Source organism: Somniosus microcephalus, chromosome 4 (genome assembly GCF_052327205.1).
Source record: "Somniosus microcephalus isolate GS21.2 chromosome 4, FLI_Smic_1.0, whole genome shotgun sequence".
Classification (NCBI taxonomy): Eukaryota; Metazoa; Chordata; class Chondrichthyes; order Squaliformes; family Somniosidae; genus Somniosus; species Somniosus microcephalus.
Window position 1 is genome coordinate 253,850,644 of NC_140990.1, and position 20,752 is coordinate 253,871,395.

At 44.3% G+C, this 20,752-nt stretch overlaps 1 protein-coding gene across 9 annotated transcripts in view; it reads left to right on the top strand.

The window, feature by feature from the left end:
* The window catches only part of myo3b (myosin IIIB), an 884,551-nt gene that overhangs the window by 424,857 nt on the left and 438,942 nt on the right, over positions 1 to 20,752 (top strand). For all 9 annotated transcript variants that reach the window (XM_085986241.1, XM_085986242.1, XM_085986237.1 and 6 more), the window contains one exon: positions 19,404 to 19,483. In XM_085986241.1, coding sequence (XP_085842367.1) covers positions 19,404 to 19,483 — 80 coding nt within the window. The remainder of the gene's footprint in view (positions 1 to 19,403; positions 19,484 to 20,752) is intronic.

Sequence of the window (20,752 nt, forward strand, 5' to 3'; positions counted from 1 at the left end):
CGACCCAATCTCTCCTCGTACGTCATTCCTGCCATCCCAGGTATCAGCCTGGTGAATCTTCGCTGAACTCCTTCCATGGCAAGAACATCCTTCCTCAGATAAGGCGACCAAAACTGCACACAATACTCAAGATGTGGTCTCACCAAGGCCCTGTACAACTGCAGCAAGACATCCTTGTTCCTGTACTCAAACCCTCTCGCTACGAAGGCCAACATACCATTTGCCTTCTTAACCGCCTGCTGCACCTGCATGCTTACCTTCAGCGACTGGTGTACAAGGACACCCAGGTCTCGTTGCACTTCCCCTTCTCCCAATCTATTGCCATTTAGATATTTAGATAATAATCTGCCTGTGATGGTCAGTGATGGGATAGAAAGCAGGATCGATTAAGAGACATTGAGAGAAACTGAAAGCAATGAAGATGAACAAGGTTGAAGAGACAAACAGAAATCCCGTCAAAGAGAAGAGCAGAGCTTCTTCAAGGTGGGCATTCCTAGAAGAGTGGTGGCAGTAAACCAAACACTAATACAATAGCAAAATACTGCGGATGCTGGAAATCCGAAATAACAACAGAAAACGCTGGAAAAACTCAACAGGCCAGGCAGCATCCATGGAGAGAGAAACAGAGTTAACGTTTTATATTCATGCCTGAAAGCAACTCTAAAACGAGAGGGAGAAGAACAGCAATGATCTAGGAAATGGTGCCAGGAGCTAGGCAGTGACAAGTGGTGTCATTCAGGATTGATGCTACGGCCCCGGCTTTTCAGTGGAAGATAGTATCATTTGCAAACATATCTATACTAAGCTAGGTTCTTGGTCTGACTTCATTTTTGGCATCTTGCCTCAGGAAGGAGTTACTGGTCTTGGAGAAAGTCCAGCGATAATTCACAATACTTTTACCAGCGATGAAGGGACTGAGTTTTGATGAGAATCAGGAGAAGGCCATTCAGCTCCTCAAGCCTGTTCTGCCATTAGATCGTGATTGATCTGTATCTTAACTCCATTTACCTGCCTTGGTTCCATATCCCTTAATACCCTTACCTCACAAAAGTCCATCAATCTCTCTTTTTAAATTTTCAATTGGCCTAGCCTCAGCAGCTTTTTGGTGATGAGAGTTCCAGATTTCCACTGGCCTTTCACAGAATCACAGAAACCCCACAGTGCAGATAGAGGCCATTTCGGCCCATCGAGCCTGCACCGACACATATCCCACCCGATCCCTGTAACCCCTACACCAACACATATCCCATCCTATCCCCGTAACCCCACGTATTTAATCCCCCTAACACTAAGGGTCAATTTATCATAGCCAATCAAGCTAACCTGCACATTTTTGGACTGTGGGAGGAAACCGGAGCACCCGGAGGAAACCCATGCAAACACGGGGAGAATGTGCAAACTCCACACAGACAGTCGCCCGAGGCCGGATTCGAACCTGGGTCCCTGGCGCTGTGAGGCAACAGTGCTAACCACTATGCCACCGTGCTGCCACTTGTTTGCAGAAGTGCTTTCTGACATCACCCCTGAATGGCCAAGCTCTAATTTTAAGGGGGAGGTTTGGCTTGGTGGAAAAGGGGGATGTGACAGAGGCAGCTGAATGGATGGTCTCATTCTTAGTGCCAAAGTGGTCCATGAGCTCTTCAGGGAGATGGCGTGATCAACTGAGTCAAGTGCCGCAGGAGGGCAAGGAAGGATAAAGCGCCATGGTCACATAAGATGTCATTTGACTTTGGCAAGAACTGTTTCAGTGCTGTGAGTGGACAAAAGCTGGACCGGAGGGGTTTGAACTGGGAGTTTTGGGAGCAATGGGCATGGTTCTGGGGGGCGTCAATAAAACATACAAAAACTTTAGAGAGGAGAGGTCCGAGATGGGCCAAGAGTGGATTTTTGAGGAGGAATAGTGATGACAATGGTTTTGAAGAGGAGAGGATCAGTACCTGATGGAAGGGATATTGTCCATCATGTGGGACAGGAGGAAGAGAAGTTAAGTGATCAGGAGTCGGGTGGGGAGGAGATTAATAGAGCAGGAGGTGGAGAAGATGACTGTGGAGAACGGGAGAAACTGCAAAAAGGCTAGGGTGCAGGGTTTTAATGGGGAGGAGACTGGGGAAAGTTTAAGGCCTTGGAGTCGGCGGATGGAAATTAGTGGCTGAAGCTGCATGGATGGTCTTATCTTCGATTTGAAAAGATTTGTGAGTTTTAAGTGAGGGTAGCGGGGATAGGGAGAGTGGTTTAAGGAGGCAGCTAGTTTTTTTAAATTTGTTTATGGTATCTGGGCGTCGCTGGCAAGGCCAGCATTTATTGCCCATCCCTAATTGCCCTTGAGAAGGTGGTGGTGAGCCCCCTTCTTTGAACCGCTGCAGTCCGTGTGGTGAAGGTACTCCCACAGTGCTGTTAGGGAGTTCCAGGGTTTTGACCCAGCGATGATGAAGGATCAGCAATATACTTCTAAGTCAGGATGGTGTGTAACTTGGAGGTGGTGGTGTTCCCATGCGCCTGCTGCCTTTGTCGTTCTAGGTGGAAGAGGTTGCGGGTTTGGGAGGTGCTGCCGACGAAGCCTTGGCGAGTTGCTGCAGTACATCTTATAGATGGTACACACTGCAGCCACGGTACGCCGGTGGTGGAGGGAGTGAATGTTTAAGGTGGTGGATGGGGTGCCAATCAAGTGGGCTGCTTTGTCCTGGATGATGTCGAGCTTCTTGAGTGTTGTTGGAGCTGCACTCATCCAGGCAAGTGGAAAGTATTCCATGACACTCCTGACTTGTGCCTTGTAGATGGTAGAAAGGCTTTGGTGAGTCAGGAGGTGAGACACTCGCCACAGAATACCTAGCCTCTGACCTACTCTTGTTGCCACAGTATTTATGTGGCTGGTCCAGTTAAGTTTCTGGTCAATGGTGACCCCGAGGATGTTGATGGTGGGGGATTCGGTGATGGTAATGCCATTGAATGTCAAGGGGCAGTGGTTAGACTCTCGCTTGTTGGAGATAGTCATTGCCTGGCACTTCTGTGGCGCGAATGTTACCTGCCACTTATCAGCCCAAGCCTGAATGTCATCCAGGTCTTGTTGCATGTGGGCATGGACTGCTTCATTATCTGAGGAGTTGTGAATGGCACTGAACACTGTGCAGTCATCAGCGAACATCCCCATTTCTGACCTTATGTTGGAGTGAAGGTCATTGATGAAGCAGCTGAAGATGGTTGGCCTTCGGACACTGCCCTGAGGAACTCCTGCAGTGATGTCCTGAAGCATAATGATTGACCTTTAATCACTGCAACCATCTTCCTTTGTGCTAGGTATGACTCCAGCCAGTGGAGTGTTTTCCCCCCGATTCCCATTGACTTCAGTTTTACTAGGGTTCCTTGATGCCTCACTCGGTCAAATGCTGCCTTGATGTCACTCTCACTTCACCTCTGGAATTCAGCTCTTTTGTCCACGTTTGGACCAAGGCTGTAATGAGGTCAGGAGCCGAGTGGTTTTGGCGGAACCCAAACTGGGCATCAGTGAGCAGATTATTGGTGATTAAGTGCTGCTTGATAGCACTGTCGATGACATCTTCCATCACTTTGCTGATGATTGAGATTAGACTGATGGGGCGGTAATTGACTGGATTAGATTGGTCCTGCTTTTTGTGGACAGGACATACCTGGGCGGTTTTCCACATTGTCGGATAGATGCCAGTGTTGTAGCTGTACTGGACACGCGGCTAGTTCTGGAGCACAAGTCTTCAGCACGATAGCCGGGATGTTGTCAGGGCCCATAGCCTTTGCTATATCCAGTGCGCTGAGCCGTTTCTTGGTATCACGTGGAGTGAATTGAATTGGCGGAAGACTGGCTTCTGTGATGGTGGGGACCTCAGGAGGAGGCCGATATGGATCATCCACTCGGCACTTCTGGCTGAAGATGGTTGCAAACGCTTCAGCCTTGACTGGGCTGGGCTCCACCATCATTGAGGATGGGGATATTCATGGAGCCTCCTCTTCCTGTTAGTTGTTTAATGGTCCACCACCATTCACGACTGGATGTGGCAGGACTGCAGAGCTTTGATCTGATTCGTTGATTGTGGGATCGCTTAGCTCTGTCTATAGCATGCTGCTTGCACTTTTTAACAGGCATGTAGTCCTGTGTTGCAGCTTCCCCAGGTTGGTACCTCACTTTTAGTTACTCCTGGTGCTACTCCTTATTGAACCAGGGTTGGTCCCCTGGCTTGATGGTAATGGTAGAATGAGGGATATGCCGGGCCATGAGGTTACAGATTGTGGTGGAATACAATTCTGCTGCTGCTGATGGCCCACAGCGCCTCATGGTGCCCAGTTTTGAGCTGCTAGATCTGTCCTGAATCATTTAGCACGGTGGTAGTGCCACACAACACGATGGAGGGTGTCCTCAGTGTGAAGACAGGACTTCGTCTCCACAGTGACTGTGCGGTGGTTGCTGCTACCAGTACTGTCATGGACAGATATATCTGCGACAGTTAGATTGGTGAGGACGAGGTCAAGTAGGTTTATCCCTCATGTTGGTTCTCTCACCACCTGTCACAGGCCCAGACTGGCAGCTATGTCCTTCAGGACTCGGGCAGCTCGGTCAGTAACGGTGCTACCGAGCCACTCTTGGTGATGGACATTGAAGTCTCCCAGCCAGAGTACATTCTGTGCCCTTGCTACTCTCAGTGCTTCTTCCAAGTGGTGTTCAACATGGCGGAGTACTGATTTAGCAGCTGAGGGAGGGCAGTAGGTGGTAATCAGCAGGAGGTTTCCTTGCCCATGCTTGTCCTGAAGCCATGAGACTTCATGGGGTCCGGAGTCAATGTTGAGGACTCCCAGGGCCACTCCTTCCCGACTGTATACCACTGTACCACCACCCCTGGTGGGTCTGTCCTGCCGGTCGGACAGGACATACCCAGGGATGGTGATGGAGGAGTTTGGGTCATTGGCTGAAAGGTATGATTCTGTGAGTATGACTATGTCAGGCTTTTGCTTGACTGGTTTGTGGGACAGCTCTCCCAATTTTGGTACAAGTCCCCAGATGTTGGTGAGGAGGACATTGCAGGGTTGACTGGGCTGGGTGTGCTGTTGCCGTGCCCTTAGCCAATGCTGGGTTGTCCGTCCGGTTTCATTCTTACTATTTTGTTTCGTAGTTGTCTTCACCCTTAAGAATAATCCTGGAATAGTGGACAGTTTTGGCTGAGGAGAGCAAGACAAGGTATTGCTTGATGCGGCCAAGTCAGATTGTGCGATTCATGTCTATTCCAATAGTACATTATGAACCCCATGGTCGTGAGGGGGAAGAGGTCAGGACTTTATCAGGGTAGTGACAGGTTGTGCACTTAATTCCTTTACAGTCATTTTCACTATTTGCAAGGTCCCTACTTTTGTGTTAATAAATTTTGATCTGCTGCTCCCGAAGCCGAAGTCCAAATTATCGAGAACAAAAGTGGATCCAGAACTGACCCCTAAGGTACACCACTTTCAACACTTACCCATTCTGAGCAACACCCTTTGTTTCATGTCCATCAAACAGTTTTCGAGCTATCCTGCTACATTTCCTATTCTTCCACACACCTGAATTTTTTGGGAGAAGCATCCTGTGAGACACCTTATTGAATACCTTCTGAAACCTCATATACATCTACTGCATTCCCTTTACCCAGGCAATCATTTCTTCAAAGAACTCCATTAAGTTTGTCAAACGCCCCCAAAAATGGCCTATGATGCCAGAGGGGGTGGGGCCAGGTGAAGGGAATTTCCACAGCACCAGCCTCTCTAATGTTGAGCAATCTGGATGCTGGGATGAACTCGGCAGATTAGTCGTTCTAGTGGCAGGAGTGGGGCCCAGCTGGGGTTCAAGCCCAGGTCCGGTCAAATGGCCGATGTCGCTGACAAGTTAAAGAACAGCTGGCTAGCACCACTTTACTTGCCCCTACCGCCACCCGTACCCTACCCCCCGGCCAGGCGCTCATGGTAGTATGGACACTTGCCACTGCTGTGTACATTAGCTGACCTCCTGATCCTGGATACCCCGGTGAAATCAGGGGCAGAGGTCATCAGCGCCTGCTCCATCGCACTGCCACTGCCTGCTGATTTTTGGGTTCTTAATTTTTAGATCAGATAACTATTCCAGCAGGAAATGCACAGCAGATCTGTCAGCGTCTGTAAAGAGATAACACAGGTTAATGTTTCGAGATAACAGAAAATGCTGGAAATACTCAGCAGGCCAGGCAGCATCCGTGGAGAGGTCCCAGACCTGAAACGTTAACTCTGTTTCTCTCTCCACAGATGCTGCCTGGCCTGCTGAGTATTTCCAACATTTTATGTTGTTATTTCAGATTTCCAGCATCCGCAGTATTTTGTTATTGTATTAATGTTTCGAGAGTAGCTCTTCATTCGAACCAGTGTTCTGATGAAGGGTTACAACCAAATGGTTAGCCTGTCTTTTTTTTCTTTACAAGTGCTGATGGATCTCCTGTCATTTTTCAGTATTTTCTTTTTCTGTTTCATATTTCCAACATTTGCAGTTTTGTTCTTTTCAATTGTTGCGGTTGAATGTTTTTGTATTTTCATTGCTGAGTAAGTACTTGTCTTTTCAAAGGATGTCACGATTTAAAATTTAGATTGGAGTATAATTGTACTCTAATTAATACATAATTACTGTAATTTTCTGAGCTCACATATCAAAAATTGTGGGTGCACTGACCACGATTTCTGATATCTGTTCAAAATGGGTTAGATTCCTCACCACCAGTGTGTACGAGAAATTTAGGCTTATATCTGTACATGGCATAGAGTCTGCTTCACTCCATAAAAACAACAAAATGAAAAGGATAAAACGGTGCTCTCAATTTTTGAAACCATTGCACATTGCTTCAGTAAGGTTTAAACAGCTGCAGAGAGACCTTTACATAAAACAAACTATAAAATGTGGTGCCTATTCAGCCCAGCTGTTTTTAATCTTCAATTCTCTATTGGGGTTCAAGTAATGATATACACAGGGCTATGAACCTCAGTTAAATAATGAACCTCTTAATAACCATTACCACTACTCATTTCAGTTTGCTATTAAATTCATCACATTGCCTTTTTCAGCTGATTTAAGTTTTTATCAATTGTCTCCACTCTGTCGCGTAGCATTGGATTGTTCATCTCTTAGAGCTTGGCATCTTTCCTTACCTTTGGGAATTAGCACTGCTCCTAAGAGTTCATTGGTAGAGTGGCTACATGATTAGCACTTTATTTAATTCAGTTGGCAAACTATTCTTATTCAAGCTAATGGTAATGCTTTGTGTGTTACTTAGTAGCTTATTTAGGTTAGGAATACTATAGAATTTTTGGATTGTTCAGAAGTAGTAAATCTAATTGCTAGACATGCTTGTAATTTGGAGTCATCATAACTTGGTAGAATACACTTAAGATCAACTCTGAATAAAATTAAACCTGTTTTTTCTTTCTCTCCTCCTTCCCTAAAAGTGCTGATTTTTTTTCTGGCGGATGTTTCCATCAACTGCCAGTTCCCCAGTACCTTTCCAATATGGCCATTCTTAATGGCCCAAAGTTTGTGGTTGGAGGCTTCCCGTGGGCGGATGCCTCTGACCAGCAAAAAAATCTCTGAATTTACCTGGTGGCCCGGGAGGTACAGAGACTTGTGCTCCTGGGCCTCTCCGGGTACGCGCGGGTAGAAGCCCACGCATGCGCATGTGGTTCGCAAGCACCCTGGGATCACGTGGGCCGGCCCAACCAATAAAAGAAGGGAATACCCATAAGTATGAATGGCGATCACTTAAAAAATCCACGAACACATGAAATAATTTTTTTTTAATTACTTAATTAAAATGCCATTTAATTAAATATTTTAAACAAAAATTGAATTTTTTGAATTTTTTTAATGTTTTAACGGGGCTAAAAATAAACTTACCTTATTGGACAGGGTTTTTAAAGAATAAATGATAACATTTTATTTTTCTATTTTTTAAAACTCTTATGCCTTATGCTTGCTTTTACCAGGCGTAAGAATTTCACGGGCATTCAGCGGGCGGAAGTTGGGCAAATAGCGCAACTCTCTGCCCACGGAGGCCTCTCTCCCAGGGATGCGGATCATCTGTCAGGAGAATTCTTGACAGGTCGCAAGTTCTGGGTTTTCACACATGCCTAAACACGGAACTTGCGTGGCCCCTATGGGTGCGAGCGCACCCGTGGGGGTCGCAAATTACGGCCCATTATGTGAGCCAAAATGGTTAGAATTGATTGGCTATTCAAATGTGGAGAGCATCAACGACTGAGCCTAATTCTGTTCACACGCTTTCCAACAGGGGTCACTGGATAGTGGTCAGAAGTAGGAACTTTTGCTGATTTTTTTTTTCCACTCCCTAGCTCAGAGACAGCAAAGCTATTTGTCGTGTCCTCTCTACTGCCCAGTGTAGTATAATAGCTAACTCAGCAAAGACCAGAAATCAGACCTGCAACATTAGCCCTGAATTTGCGGTTGGTTGCGTAGCTAAGAAGTATGCCGTTGATATCATAGAATCATTACAGCACAGTAGGAGGCCATTCGGCCCGTCGAGTGCGTGCCAGCTATCCTGCAAGAGCAATTCAGCTAGTCCCACTCCCCTGCCCTTCCCCATAGTCCTGCAATTTTTTTTCCTTCAGATACTTATCCAATTCCCTTTTGAAAGCCACGATTGATTCTACCTCCACCACCCTTTCAGGCAGTGCATTCCAGATCATAACCACTCGCTACGTAAAAAAGATTTTCCTCATGTCGCCTTTGGATATTCTGCCAATCATCTTAAATCTGACTCCTCTGTTTCTCGATCCTTCCGCCAATGGGAACAGTTTCTCTCTACTCTGTCTAGAGTCCTCATGATTTTGAACACCTCGATCAAATCTCCTCTCAATCATCTCTGCTCTAAGGAGAACAACCCCAGCTTCTCCAGTCTATCCACGTAACTGATGCTTGAGGAAATCCCGAACTTGCGGTCAATTTCAAAGGTGGTATGACGGCGTACTCTGAGAGTACGCCGTCATACCGACCGCGAATTCAGGGCTCTAATGATCGGTATGTCTTTAAAAAAAAGTTGTATTTGTCACTGGCCTCTAGAGGGCGATCCTGAGCATGCTCATTTGCATATCTATTGGTGCAGGTATTGGTGTAAATCCCATGTAAAATGGATGTAAGCAGCTGAGCCTCCAATATTTCTTTACTGCCTTTTAAAAGCATTGTTCAGTCTGCATTCTCCAGCAACACTCTGGCAGACAACCAGGTAAGTTGCAAACATTGGGCCGGATTTTCCGATCCCCACGGGTGTGTACGAGGTGTGCACGCACCCGTCGGGGCCTCGCAAGTGCAGGGTTTAGGCATGCAAAGCGCATGCGCTGTAAACCGGCACTTCCGATCTGTGAAGAATTCTCTTGACAGATCATCCGCCTCGGGAGAAGGGCCTCTGCGGGCAGAGAGTTCCGCTTTCTGCACAACCTCTGCCCGCTGAAAACCTTAAAAAATCTTACGCCTGGGAAAAGCAGGCGTATGGTCTGGTTTTACCAGCATAAGAGTTTAAAAACATCTTTTTCACTCTTTTATAATTTAAAAATACTTTTAAAAAAGGTAAGTTTATTTTTAGCCCCATAAAAAACTTAAATTATTTTTTTCAAAAAAATAAATTTTTGTTTAAAATATTTAATTCCATGTAATTTTAACTAATTTTAAATACATGATTTAAAAAAAAGGATTTAATGTTTAACTTTTTTAATGTGATCCCCATTCATACTTTTGACAGATCAATGCGTAGAGACCTATCAAAAGTGTGAAGGGAGATTCCCTTCTTTGATTGGTTCCCCATGGCCCACGTGATCCCAGGGACGCTTGCGAACCGCCTGTACCCCTGGAATACCTAGGCCTCTGTGCGCGCGGACCAGGAGAGACCCAGGATCAGAAATGTCGGGAACCACGGAGCCAGCAGGTAAGTGCGTACATTTTTCCAATCGGAGGCATCCGCCCGCAGGAAGCCTCCGATCGGAAAATCCAGCCCATTGATTCTCTTTCATTTCTCTCTCAAATTTCTTCAGTGCATTTCTCACCAATATCCTGATTACATTTTGGCAGCATTATGACCAGTCAAATGCCATCTGTGCCCAGAGGGCAGCAGGGCAGGACTACAGACAGGATGGACCCAGAACTTCATTAATGAAGTCCTCCAATCTCTCCTGGATATGATTTAAGTCAGGAGACACAGACTCCTGGAATTGCAAGTTGGCCAGATATGTCCATAGTGCTACCTGGAGGGTGACGACACTGGCATTGACTGCTAACTCCCTCACTCCCAGGACTACAGAACTGTGCCAAAAGAGGTTCAACAACTTGACCGTGGCACGTTTGACTACATTAAAGGCACTATATAAATACAAGTTGTTGTTAACCAAGGCTGGCAGGATAACACATTCACCACACTCTCCCTGGGCACCATCCCATTCATCACCCTCTTAAAAGGAAATAGGTCCTTCCTATCCACTCTATCGAGGCCCCTCATAATTTTATACACCTTAATTAAGTCTCCCCTGAGCCTCCTCTGTTTCAAAGAAAACAATCCCAACCTATCCAATCTTTCCTCCTAGCTAAAATTCTCCCGTCCTGGCAACATCCTCGTAAATCTCCTCTGTACCCTCTCCAGTGCAATCACATCTTTCCTGTAATGTGGTGACCAGAACTGTATGCAGTTCTCTAGCTGTGGCCTAACTACTGTTTTATACAGTTCAAGCATAACTTCCCTGCTCCTATATTCTATGCCCCAGCTAATAAAGGAAAGTAATCCCATATGCCTTCTTAACCACCTTATCTACCTGTCCTGCTACCTTCAGGGATCTGTGGACATGCACTCCAAGGTCCCTCTGCTCCTCTGCACTTCTCAGTATCCTACCATCTATTGTGTATTCCTTTGCCTTCTTAGCCCTCACACTTCAGATTGAATTTCATTTGCCAATTTCCTGCCCATCTGACCAGTCGATTGATGCAGTCTGCAGCTTTCTTCCTCACTATCAACCACACGGCCAATTTTTGTATCATCTGCAAACTTCTTAATCATGCCCCCTACATTGAAGTCTAAATCATTTATATATACCACAAAAAGTAAGGGACCTACGACTGAGCCCTGCGGAACCCCACTGGAAACAGCCTTCCAGTCACAAAATCACCCGTCGACCATTACCCTTTGCTTCCTGCCATTGAACCAATTTTGGATCCAACTTGCCACTTTCCCTTGGATCCCATGGGCTTTTACTTTTCTGACCATTCTGCCATGTGGAACCTTGTCAAAAGCCTTGCTAAAATCCATGTAGACTACATCAACCACGCTACCCTCATCGACCCTCCTGGTTACCTCTTCAAAAAATTCAGTCAGGCTTGTCAGACACGACCTTCCCTAAACAAATCCATGCTGACTGTCCTTAATTAATCCGTGCCTTTCTAAATGACGATTTATACTGTTTCTCAGAATTTTTTCCAATAATTTGCCCACCACTGAGGTTATGCTGACTGGCCTGTAATTACTCGGTCTACTCCTTGCTCCCTTTTTAAACAATGGTACTACGTTAGCAGCCCTCCAGTCCTCCTGCACCGCACCTGTAGGCAGAGAGGATTGGAAAATGATGGTCAGAGCCTCTGCTATTTCCTCCCTTGCTTTCCTCTCTCACTATGTTTATCTCATCTAATATTTTACACTCCTCTTTAACTACAATGTCAGCATTGTCCCTCTCTTTTGTGAAGACAGAAGCAAAGTATTCATTAAGAACCATACCCATGACTCCACATACCTCCACAAACAGGTTACGTTTTTGGTTTCTAATAGGCCCTACTCTTTCTTTAGTTATCCTCTTACTCTTTATGTATTTACAAAATATCTTTGGGTTTTCCTTGATTTTACTTGGCAATATTTTTTTATGCCCTCTCTTTGCTTTCCTAATTTCCTTTTTAATTTCACCCCTGCACTTTCCATACTCCTCTAGGCTTTCTGCAGTATTTAGCTCTCGGTATCTCACATCAGCTTTCCTTTTTTGTGTTATCCTACCCTGTATGCCCCTTGACATCCAGGGGGTTCTAGATTTGGGAATCCCACCCTTTTTCTTTGTGGAAATATATTTGCTTTGAATCCTCACTATCTCCTCCTTGAATGCCTCCCACTGCTCTGACACTGATAAACCTTCAAGTAGCTGTTTCCAGTCTACTTTTGCTAAATCAAATTTCTGCTGAGTAAAATTGGTCTTTCCCCAATTGTGAACTTTTACTCCTGGTCTATCTTTTCTTTTTCCATAACTACGCTAAATCTAACTGAATTATGGTCACTATCACTAAAATGCTCTCCCACTCATACCCCTTCCACCTGCCCAGCTTCATTCTCTAAAACTAAGTCCAGAACCTCCCCCTCTCTTGTTGGGCCGGCTACATACTGGATAAAAAAGTTCTCCTGAATGCATTTTAAGAATTCTGCATCCTCTATACCTTTTACACTGATTCCACCCCAGTTACTATTAGGGTAGTTGAAATCCCTGACTATTACTACCCTATTGTTTTTTGTACTTCTCAGAAATGTACCTACATATTTGCTTTTCTATCTCCCTCTGACTATTTGGGGGTCTGTATACACTCCTAGAAGTAAGATTGCCCCTTTTTCGTTCTTCAGTTCAACCTATGTGGCCTCATTTGATTGATCCTTCTAACATAGCATCCCTCCTTACAGCTGTAACTTGTATAAAACTAGTAAGTACAACATCACTACCTGATTACTTGTCTATTCAGTCTTTGTTATTAATTCAACTACTCTACAAGGAAACTAATACTTCAAAATATTAGAAAATAGATATTTTGTACTGGTTGCAAAATTATTTAGATAATGTAATGATGACAAGTGGAGAACAAAGGGTTACTGAATTTGTCAGCATGTAATTCGCCAGCACAACCAGCAGGGGTCCTTCAGCAGTTGTAGTACAGCTATAGAACACAGTGGCCTGTATTTTCTGATCCCTCCGGGTGTGTACGAGAAGAATTCTCTTGACAGATGATCCCCATCCTCGGGAAAAGGGCCTCTGGGCGGAGAGTTGCGCTATTTGCCCAACTTCTGCCCGCTGAATGTCTGTGAAATTCTTACGCCTGGTAAAAGCAGGCATAAGGCATAAGAGTTTTAAAAATAGAAAAATTAAATGTTATTGCTTATTTATACTTTAAAAACCCTGTCCAATAAGGTAAATTTATTTTTAGCCCCGTTAAAACATATTAAAAAAAAATTGTTTAAAATATTTAATTAAATGGCATTTTAATTAATTTTAAATAAGTAATTAAGAAAATGTATTTCATATGTTCGTGTATTTTTTAAGTGATGTACCGTTTGTATGGCACTCTCATAAATATGAATGGGGATTCCCCTTCTTTTATTAGTTGGGCCGACCCACGTGATCCCAGGGGCGCTTGCGAACTGCATGCGCCCCTGAGATACGTGAGCCTCTGCCCGTGGGTACCCGGAGAGGCCCAGGAGCGCGAATCTCCATATCTCCCGGACCACCAGGTAAATTCAGAAATTTTTGACAGGTCGGCGGCATCTGCCCCGCGGGAAGCCTCCGACTGCAAATTTTGGTCCATTGTTTTAGTTCAGTGATTCAATTTTGTTTAATTATATTATAAACATAATTATTATGAATAATGAGAACAGCAGTCGTTTACACGTTAAAATGATAGAAAACATAGAACATAGAAAAATAGGAGCAGGAGTAGGCCATTCAGCCCTTCAAGCCTACTCCACCATTCAATATGATCATGGCTGATCCTCCATCTCAATACCATATTCCCGCTCTCTCCTCATACCCCTCGATGCTTTTTGTGTCTATAAATCTATCTGTCTCCTTCTTAAATATATTCAGCGATGGCCTCCACAGCCTTCTGTGGTAGAGAATTCCACAGGTTCACCACCCTCTGAGTGAAGAAATTTCTCCTCATCTCAGCCCTAAATGTCCTACCCCGTATCCTGAAACTGTGACCCCTCGTTTTAGAGCTCCCAGTCAGGGGAAACATCCTCCCTGCATCCAGTCTGTCTAGCCCTGTCATAATTTAATACGTTTCAATGAGATCCCCTCTCATTCTTCTAAACTCTAGTGAATACAAGCCTAGTCGACCCAATCTCTCCTCATATGACAGTCCTGCCATCCCAGGAGTCAGTCTGGTGAACCTTCGCTGCATTCCCTCTATGGCAAGTATATCCTTTCTTAGGTAAGGAGACCAAAACTGCAAACAGTACTCCAGGTGTGGTCTCACCAAGGCCCTGTATAACTGTAGGAAGACATCCTTGCTCCTGTACGCAAATCCTCTTGCAATGAAGGCCAACATGCCATTTGCTTGCTGCACCTGCATGTTTGCTTTCAGTGACTGGTGTACAAGGTCCCCCAGGTCCCCCTGTACATCAACATTTCCCAATCTATCACCATTTAAATAATACTCTGCCTTTCTGTTTTTCCTACCGAAGTGGATAACTTCACATTTATCCACGTTATACTGCATCTGCCATGTATCTGCCCACTCACTCAACTTGTCTAAATCGCCTTGAAGCCTCTTTGCATCCTCCTCACAACTCACAATCCCACCTAGTCTTGTGTCATCAGCAAACTTGGAAATGTTACATTTGGTTCCCTCATCCAAATCATTGATATGTATTGTGAATAGCTGGGGCCCAAGCACTGATCCCTGCGGTACCCCACTAGTCACCACCTGCCACCTGAAAAAGACCCATTTATTCCTACTCTCTGTTTCCTGTCTGTTAACCAATTTTCAATCCATGCCAGTATATTACCCCCAATCCCATGTGCTTTAATTTTGCACACTAACCTCTTATATGGGACTTTATCAAAGGCCTTCTGAAAATCCAAATACACCACATCCACTGGTTCTCCCTTATCTATTCTACCAGTTACATCCTCAAAAAACTCCAGTAGGTTTGTCAAACACGATTTCCCTTTCATAAATCCATGTTGACTTTGTCTAACCCCGTTGATATTTTCTAAGTGTCCTGTTATCACATTCTTTATAATAGACTCTAGCATTTTCCCTACTACTGATGTTAGGCTAACTGGTCTGTAGTTCCCTGTTTTCTCTTCCCTCCTTTTTTAAATAGTGGGGTTATATTTGCCACCCTCCAATCTGCAGGAACTGTTCCATAATCTATAGAATTTTGGAAGATGACAACCAATGCATCCACTATTTCCAAACTGGATGCACATTTATTTTAGTTTTGTAGTTATGGATAATTATTTTACAGTTAATTTAGCTGCCAAGAATCAGTACAGAGAAAATATGTTGTACTTTTAATTTGTACTTTTCATAAACACATAATTATATATTAAAGTTTTGCTTATAGCACACACTTGCTGTGTCAAACTTATCCTGCCACACTTTGTTGATAACACCCCGATAGTTATAACACAGCGTATTCCTCCAGTTTACCATGGGCAACACCATGGGAGATGTGCTAATAATGATTTAAAAGTATGCTCCGTGAGTGTTATTTCAGTGATACACGATACTCATCTACAGTGTTAACAGAGACCAGCCTGCTCTTTTGGTCAGAAACTGCTAGGTGTAGCAAAAATAAAATAACTTAAAATTGGGGTAAAAAGTGACAATTTGAATTGTATTTGGAGCAAAAATGTATTAAAATTGATGATATAAATAAAACATATTCAGTGTGTTTCTACTCTGCCCATAGTGAAATGATAATGATAAAGTCATGATAAAGCCATACAGACTTTAATATAAGACTGGTACTGAAACAACTTGTTTTAATATATCCAAATGCTAAAGTAAAAGTTTTGGTTGCAACTTTGTAGTTTTTAACTGCTGTAACTTATACATATTAGTGCTATGACCTGATTCTTTCTCAATCTATTTCCAATCATACTTATATGGCACAACGAGTTATAATTAATTCTTTAATACCTCATCAGTACAGAAAGTCACCTGAAACGTTCCAGGCTGCACAAGAAAAATAGATTCAGATTGACTCTGGCTGCAAACATTTCTTAGAAATTTCTTAGAAATTTATGCAGAAGCAAGTCATAACTTCTATAGATATCGTGATACAGCAACTTAACTCAAAATGTTTTTATATTGCAGGCGGCAGCCAGTGAGAGATGTGTAGATTTCACTGTGTAGTCTGTACTCAATGATATAAAAGCCTTGGGACGGGATTTTCCTCACCTGGGCGGGCCTGGGGCGGGCGATGTCGGTGTCGGGACCCGACCCCGCTGGTGGCTGTATCCCACTAAAATGATTTTCCGTTGATAGGGCTTGTTAAACTTGCCCAGCACGTTTCCCAGCCCAATTAGAGGAAACAGGTGTGTTGACGTCATTCATGACACATCATCAGCCGGTTTCCTTAAAGGGACCATGGCCAACTTTCTTTTGACATTTGTGCTGTCAGTGTTCTACAGCATTGAAGTGTTGCAAACACTGACAAGCACTGCACAGAGGTGCAGGGCTGCACCCAGGTTCTCCAATGACTCCCTCCATATGCTTATGGAGGGAGTCACAGCACGCAGAGAAGTTCTCTTCCCTTCTGATGGGCGGAAGACACCCCCCCAGGAGACCAAGACAGTCTGGTTGCACATTGCACAGGAGGACACAAGCAGATGTCATCAGGAGGACCAGGCTGCTGTGGTGCAAACCTTTCAATGATCTCAGTAGATCACGAAACATTAGTACAACACCACACTCAACCTCATCCTGCTGTGCCTCTCATCACATCCCCCATCACTCTGCCTTCCCTACCCTACTCCTGCACATCCTTACTCACACCAACATACCTTGCACCTCCACCCATCCCTCTCTCTCTATCTATATTATCACATCCCCATCTCACTAGCCACCACTCACACTCACCCTCATCCTAGTATAATCATACCAACTAACAACACACAAGGGTAGTCACGGGTGTTTTATCCAATGTTTATGTAAAGTTTCTATTAATGTACTGTCAAACATTGATATCTTTTTTTTCAACACTTTCCGGTTTTGGACAGATTTGTGTGCACCTTTGGAAGTGGCTTCATGAGTTGCAGTGAATGGTGAGACATAACGGTACCCCCCGCAATGCTGATGAGTGTGAAAGGAATGGCTTGTGCATTGTAGGGATGCTTTATGGTGTTGGTGTGGGGTAATGCCACCCTGGTGAATCATGTGGCAGCCAGGGTGTACAGCGTCAAGTGAAATAAATCTGGCCATGATGAAGCCATCCCTGGCCTCCTGGGCAGCAATGTGCTCGGGTGCTGATGCCCTGTGTCCTGTGCAGCATCAGGTGATCACGGGGAAGGTTGGTGTTGTTGGTGCTGCTGGTGTGCCTGGTGCTGCTGGTGTTGGGGCTCATCGTGGTCCGATTCTGAGGACCAAGGTGAGAGAGTATAAATGGCACCCATGCTGATGGAATAGATGGCAGGTGAAGTAGAGCTGGCAGAAGCATTCTGTCAATGGTGAGAGAAGGTAATGAGGTGAGACTAGATGGAGACTCGTGGAAATTCTTGCAGCATGCTGAATCTGTCGTGGAAGTGCAGCTTGTGGTTGAGGAAAGTGATCTCCGCCAGGTGGGAGCTTTTACTGTACATTTGAAGCTGTCAAGGAATCAGCTGGAGCAATGGCCACGGAGTTCCCACCTCAGGTTGACAGACGTGGTCACCGAACAGCGGGTTTCCCGTGGCCATGAAGTTAAAGTTAAAAAGTAAGGTAAAACAGCCTGTTAAGGGTCTGGTAAGTACATTATAATTAGTTTAATTGAATCGCTCGTCGTGTGTCGGGTCTGTTCAGCGCTGACAGACCGACATTGGGAAAGGAGAGTTGCAGCAGGTTCCTGACCCGCTGTCAAAAAGACTCACTTTCCCACCCGACCCGCCACCAATCCTGCCCGCAGTCACCCTGGAAAAATCTGGCCTTGATGTTTGGGGAACTTATGGTACGGAATGGATCATCAGGTTAAGGGAACTGGTTCCAGTAAAGTAAAAATGGGACCAAGGTCCCATTTTATACACTTAAGTATAGTATTGGTATTTGGTTATTATTGAGTTAAGTGAGATATTTGGCTGTTAATAGATTTGGTGCAGTATTTAGTAGCGTATTTTGAGAAGGAAGGCACAAATGCCCTACAACATTCAGGGCACCGTAATTTTTTTTTTAGAGAAGCGATGCTTACAATAACTTGCACCTATATAGTGCCTTTTGGTAGCAACCTCGTCTTTGAGTCAGAAGGTTGTGGATTCAAGTCCCACTCCAGAGACTTGAGTACAAAAACCTAGGCTGACACTCCAATGCAGTACTGAGGGAGCGCTGCACTGTCAGAGGTGCCATCTTTCAGATGAGACGTTAAACTGAGGCCCCGTCTGCTCTCTCAGGTGGACATAAAAGATCCTATGGCACTATTTCGATGAAGAGCAGGGGTGTTATCCCCGGAATAACAACAGAAAATGCTGGAAAAACTCAGCAAGTCAGGCAACATCCGTGGAGAGAAATTTGAGTTGACGTTTCGGGTTTGACCCTTCTGGCTAATATTTATCCCTCAATCAACATCACTAAAATAGATTATCTAGTCATTATTACATTGCTGTTTGTGGGAGTTTGCTGTTTGCAAATTAGCTGCTGCGTTTCCTACATTACAACAGTGACTACACTTCAAAAGTACTTCATTGGCTGTAAAGCGCTTTGGGACGTCTTTCTTCTTTTTTATTATAGAAAAGCATCACAAAGGAAAAAAGGATTGTGCATCATTTAAGATAATAGTAATAATAAAACTATACATACTTTCATTAAATGAAAGGCAAATGAAATAACTACCTGCGCCACAGCTGAAGTGGCTTTGCTGTATGTTAAAACATTCTTTTGGCAATATATGATAGCAAGTGTTGTGGAAACATTATTTACTTTATTATTTTTCAAAAGCATATTGAAGTATGTAAATTAGAAATGTTGTTGCCACCTGTTGCGTGTATCCCAAAAGTTTTTTATATTTGAGGATGCTGCTATTACACTGCATATTTAAATTGAAAATTATATCTCGGCCTTGGTCATAGTATTTGCTGAAAGGTGTATGAAATATCCGCAGTGACCTATTGTTTATTCATGCTGTAAATCTGTTGAAATGTGTTAAAATGCTTCCCACTCATTAAAAAAATCCTGCCACCCATGGATTAAGACTTTGATGTCACCAATCCTGCTTCAAAGGCTCCTTTCATTGCTATTAATCACAGTTTAGCCTCTGAAGATGTAGCCAGAGAAAACATTTGGACATCTTGTGCTAGACATACTAAAACTTTGACATATCCTGAGTGTACCGCACATGCTTATTTAATATCTCTCCTTTAACATTCCTTACATAAAATTACTTTGCTTTCTCTCTTTCCAGGTAACTTAGCACAGTCACGAGCAAGAGTAAATGCAGCATCTAGGTCATTACCGCCACAGCTTAATGCAGGCCGTAACAAGGTTTGTATGTTTTATAACTGGCTCTTTCAAATAGGGAATGCCTTCTAATTAGCATTGTGAGATATATATACAACTACAATTTACTTCTTGTTCATTTTTAATAAACCCATTTTGATAATCCTTAGTCTAGAAATTTGGTGCATTTGCGCTTCTCGTAAGCACCCTCGCTAATAGGGCGCAAATGACTTTTTGCCCGGGCGCGGCGCTGCTAATGACTCCCGTTAAATTCAGCGGGAGTTTAACGGCGGCGGTAACCGATAGCGCCCTGCTACGCTGTGCAGGCGATGTCACCGTGCGCAGCGCTCCATTTTCGCCCCGCCTGCAAAATTGGCCCACGGCCCCTGAATCTGTGCTGGGCGATGACAGCGACTGATTCAGGGGGCGGGAACGGAGCGGCAGGAGGCTCGCAGGGCACTAAGTAAAGGAGAGGTGGTGGGCGGGAGCGTATAAAAAACTCGTCCGACTTGTTGCGGCCTGTTGCGTCTTTGAACGCGGGGTCCATGCTGCAATCTGGCAGCCTGGCAATCCTCTTGTGTGCATGGCACCCCGCTCTCCGGTGGTCCAGGTCGGGCCCCGCAGAGTTGTGGGTTTGGGCCCACCCCCTTAATGAGGGGAAGAGCTATGCGGCAGCGCTACGTGGCCCAGTGCTTAGTGCTGCAGAACGCACCGCCCCGATCTTCGGGGTTAGCGCTCTAAGAAGGAAGTGGAGTGCTTGAATTAGCGCTCCACTTCCCTCTTGGGCGCTAAAACTCAATTTCGTGGTCGCTGGCGCTAATGTTAGCGCCCCAAAATGGTCGATACTGAATTTTCCCCCCCTTGTACCCTTTTCCTTTTTTTACTTTAGTAATAATTGTGTTTTCTGTTTCATCTGTGAATAGAAAAAAATGTATTGTGAATTCAATTCTTCACAAGACCAAATGAAGAAATTTGCATTTATATAAACAGTTTGGGAGAATAGAATTTATTAATAGTGACATTGATAACTTTCTCTTACAGTCTTTAAAGTTGAATACTAAGATGCAATACACTTAAACTTTTGACAGTGACAGCTGACTCAACTGTAATGAAAATATTTACTTTTTAGTAATTAAACCTAAAGCTTAGATTTGATCAATTTTAATTGCATAGTATCAAACTGCATTTCACATGCATTTTGCATTTACATTTACATCAAAGCACTTAGTTCTTGGGTTCTTCATTTGCATCCTATGGTGTGAGTCATTAGGACCTATACCTATCCCTCTAGCTACTATATCTTCAAAGAAAACT